This window comes from Scomber japonicus, chromosome 6 (genome assembly GCF_027409825.1).
Source record: "Scomber japonicus isolate fScoJap1 chromosome 6, fScoJap1.pri, whole genome shotgun sequence".
In the NCBI taxonomy this organism is placed as follows: Eukaryota; Metazoa; Chordata; class Actinopteri; order Scombriformes; family Scombridae; genus Scomber; species Scomber japonicus.
Window position 1 is genome coordinate 11,630,942 of NC_070583.1, and position 4,543 is coordinate 11,635,484.

The 4,543-nt window shown below is 38.4% G+C and overlaps 1 protein-coding gene across 1 annotated transcript; it reads right to left on the bottom strand.

Annotated features, from left to right (window-relative positions):
• Nucleotides 1–2,287: 2,287 nt before the first annotated feature.
• On the bottom strand, nucleotides 2,288–4,343 carry LOC128360833 (uncharacterized protein DDB_G0288629-like). The gene is made up of 4 exons (XM_053321358.1): nucleotides 4,253–4,343; nucleotides 3,816–3,898; nucleotides 3,186–3,443; nucleotides 2,288–2,370 (listed from the first exon to the last, which is right to left on the bottom strand). The coding sequence occupies exons 1-4, from the start codon at nucleotides 4,272–4,274 to the stop codon at nucleotides 2,365–2,367; spliced, it is 369 nt and encodes a 122-aa protein (XP_053177333.1). The 5' UTR covers nucleotides 4,275–4,343; the 3' UTR covers nucleotides 2,288–2,364.
• Nucleotides 4,344–4,543: the final 200 nt, after the last annotated feature.

Sequence of the window (4,543 nt, forward strand, 5' to 3'; positions counted from 1 at the left end):
GAAAAAAAAAAGAATACTATAAGGACCAAAAAAATATTGTGGTCCTTAGAATAAACAAGAATAAAACTTGACTCATAGTGATATATACTGTATTTACCAAAAGAAGAACTAGTTTCTTTGCTGTATTGACCATTTGTGCTCAGGTCTTCATCTGAACTGTCCAAATGATTATTGTCTGGTATACCATCCAGAGGTTGCTGATGTTCTATTATTCCAGACAGCAAGTCACTTAATTCATCAGTCCTACTTTTTTTTGGCAACCCACCTCCAGTTGTAAATCGCTTCCTTTTACGTCTTAAGGTTCAAGGTTCTTCCACAGAGTCTATAAAAAGTAGATATCACCCAATTATGTAATGTGGTGACCCAATTTGTATTAGAAGCATTTTTTATACACACTTAAGTTTTTTGAATGAAATCTTTTTGCTTCTGCCATTGGGTGGTCTCAAGATTCACACCACAGTCTATGATTCACACCAGTAATCATGTTTTATATTCCATTCCAGGTTTTTATGACCACCAGAAGGCCAACAGCATGTGATTGTCCTTAAGGTTTAACCCAGGTGTTCTAATTTAGTCTTACTTACTTTACTCATAGCAGAGTAGGACCCGGATAGGACCCACCGGACTTTGACCGTGACGTCACACATGCGACTCGCCGAAAACATAACAAGAAAAACGACGAGGAGCTAAACATGGAGGAAGCTGAGTTGGTTGCTGCGTTTCTGGTTTGTGTGTTGGTGTACGGACGCTATAAACTTTTTTTCCGGCGATGTAGACACTTTCTACTACTGTTCTTCTTCTGCTGAGTTTTTTAAAATGTCACTTACTGTGGCGCTTTCTGTTGACGACACATCCCGCTTTGAGTATACTCAATCAGCACAGAGTAAATGCCAAGCCCCACCCAGGAACTTTTCCGGGCTAAACCATAGACTGTATAAAAGAAAGGCTAAACCTATATAGGGGGGGGGGGGGGGGGGGGGGGTCCTGCAATAGAGACACGCACCAATGGCCCCGGCCCCGTAAAATTACCCTGAAGTTCCTGCAGTTCATGAAAGCTATTTCAATGTTCTATTTTAACTAGTCTGAATTAAGAACTACTCCTGGCTTAATCTAAGCCGTTTGTTAAACCAGTCAATTAAGTGCTAATCACTTAATTGACTGGATTGCATGTCTGAAGTCCTCTTTAGCAGGGACTGATCTTTATTGTGTTCATTTCCCGGCAGCTGTTGACAAATGTAAATGACACTAATGATGTGTCAATTCAAATGACAGCTGCTAGACTAAAATCAAACATTAGTAATCTACAAAGTCACAACAATGTACAACAATAAGGACATTTTTTTTAAAGGAAATATATATATATATAATATTCTACCTTGAGCATCAATGCATCGAGAAAATGTTCTCTTACACCATCCACTCATGTTCCCCTTCAGTACTCCCTTAGGTTAAATAAAACACAGGTTTGAACATGATTGATGGGTTAAATTGGGTCCCTTCAGTAGCCCCCAGAAAGATGCATGCTTGATTTATTATTGATTCCTCTTTGAAACCGCTCCATTTTTCTTTTTCTGTGCTCCCTATAAAAGATTTAGAAGACCTGAAGGAGATCCTCAATGTTAAATGTTGTAATTCTCTTCTCCTGACAGTCCTGCCTGGAGTTCACCATAACTTGAATATTGATGTCAGGTAAACGGAGTATCCTTTTTTTCATTTTTTTTAGTGCTGGATCATGCTTTCCTTGAGCTGATAGATCATCTCTTTAGAGGCTTCACTTTTTTCCCCTTGAAGGATATTTTGTTGTGGTTGAATGATTCAAACTCAGGTCCACTGATGCTACTGAGTTGCTTCAGATCAAATCAAGCTAGTTATTACACTAACTGAGGATCAATGTCCTCAATTCTGAATGAAGAATACAGTAAAGTCTTGTCATGCATTCATCTTTCTCTACAGAAAATAATTTTTTATATTGCACCAAAATGTGTGCTTGTGTGTATATCCAACATACTTGCAAATGTCCCCTTTACAGTAAATCATTACATTTATTTTACATATAAATCTTTAAAAAAAACTCCTCTCATTGTGTACTTGAACTTCAAACTTTAAAAAGGTCCTTAAAATAGAAAACACTGCCATCTTGTGGTGAACACAAATATCTACTTGATAGAAGAACTACATGGAAGAAGAAAGAAGAAATCTTTGTGTTCAGAACATTTACTTCTAGGAATCAGCAGATATGTTTACACAAGACCAGCATGTTACAGTGACACTAGTGTAAGGACAAGAAGGGAGGTTGGTGCTTCTGCACACTTAACAAGCTCATAAGAGACCAACGAACAGAGCAGGCCGGTCCCGCAGGAAGCATCAGTTCTGAAATGACAAAAAGGACAATGCTGTTACTGCAGGAAGAAAACATGATTTATTAAAGAAAATCTAGAGCCTCACATCTCCTATCTTTAATGTATGAATCTTCCTGGCAGCAGCATAAACACCTAAATCATTTCATCTTTAGAGCAAGAATGTGGCAGTGTGGATTCAGGCCATGACAGGTCTCAGAGCACTGTGTTCACTTGTGAAGAGCCAAATTAGACAAAATGGCGCTTTCATGACTCTCTTAGCTGACCCATTTCTCACCTCTCCCACACTAGGGTGGGGTTCTTTCCTCTTTTGCCTCTGTCATGTACATGGAAAAGCTATTATTCGTACAAATGTGACCAACAGGGTGCTCCAAACGTAGCATAAAAGTGAGCAGAAGTTGTTTGGAGATTGGCGGCTGATTAACAAATTGAAAATGAATGAATCTGCAGATAAGAAGATAGTCACTTGACAACTGGACTTGAGGTTTTAGTGTATGAACAATGGATGAAGACAAGCATGCACACACAGAGGTGTGTCGGATCTGATTAAAACTGGCACCGCTGGTAAAACCTGCTGTTGTGATGGTCTGCACATAATAACGAGCTGGTGGTAGGCGAACTTTGAAACAAGGCGAGGCTGGTATGTTACCTGTTGAGCTGCTTTTCTATTTTTGTTATTTCTGTTATGTATTGCAAACAGCAAACAGACGAGCATGGTATTGTAGAGAAATGTACTTGAAGTGTGGTTGGTTTACTTGTTCACTAGACTAAAACTTTTATATCAAATTTTTAATGTAAGAGAGCTCTGTAAGTTCACTGCAACAATACCTCATCACTGCTGGATGAAGATGACGAGGAGGAGGAGGATGAGCTGCCTGATTTGTGTCCTTCCTTGTGCTCCTTGTGCTCCTTGTGATGCTTTTTCTTCTTTCCCTTCTTCTTGAGCTCTTCACCATCTTTGTGCTCTGATTTGTCCTTATCTGACTTGTCCTTTTTGTCAGATTTATGCTTGTCAGACTTGTCCTTATCGTCAGATTTATGCTTCTTGTCAGACTTGTCCTTACTGCCAGATGTGTCTTTACCATCCTAAGAAAAAAAGGAATGATGATGTACATTCAGACATAGGTGCAACTTCTCAACATCACTTTCCAGGATTGAGTCCTGACAAGATATATATTAAAAAAAACACACTTTTGCTAAATTATTTGGGTATGACTTGTCTGAGGAGATCAAAGCTTCAAACTCTGTCTTGATTGTGATTAGCTTTGTTGTAGTATTTAGTTTGATTCTCTTTCCATTTCAAATGTTTTTCACTTTGTGATCTGTGTTTACTCAGAAGTGCTACGCAGATAAAATAAATACATCATTATTATTATTATTATTATTATTATTATTATTATTAATTATCTCAGTAGCTGGGAAAGCTCTGAGCATGGTTTTGGAGTGCACAGCTCCTACCTTATCCTTGTCCTTTTTCCAGGGCCAGTTAAACTCATCCTTCTGAGCTTCCTCCTTCTTCACCTCTTCATCCGTACCCACAGCTGCAAGCAAGCAAAAGAGACAGATGGTGAGCAGGCTTAGAATAAAAATATATTTTTTTAAAATCTGAATTACTTTCACCAAGATTGTTAAATGTTTAAAAAAAAATGTTTACGATAACAACAAATAACATCATAACTGAAATACACCTTGCTGTGTCTACACAGTTGCAATTTAGTTTCTTTTTTCTTATGGATACATTTGGATAATTAAGCTGCCAGGTGCAAACATCCTCTAGAACAGCCTGTTGCTCGCTACTGAACATGACGAACATGTTTCCTACATAAATCAGCCGTCCCACATCAACAGTAGCCTTATAATATCAAATATTCATTTCTAATACTACTAAAGCCTACCTGCTGAGAGATCGAAAGACATTGTCGGTCCTGTCTGTGCGCTTGTGCTTGTGCTTGTCAAAACAAGTGACTTTATAGTTTCACAGTGTACCTTCACACAGAGGAAACACGGAACGGCAACACCTAAATCACATGATCAACTTGACCACACCTCCATCCACTGGATCCACTTTATTGATACACACTCGTGGTTTATTCACACGACACGACCGTTACAAATCAACACAGATGAAACATGCCAATATAATTCAAGGAAAAATGTGACACTACATGTGATATACATTTAAATGT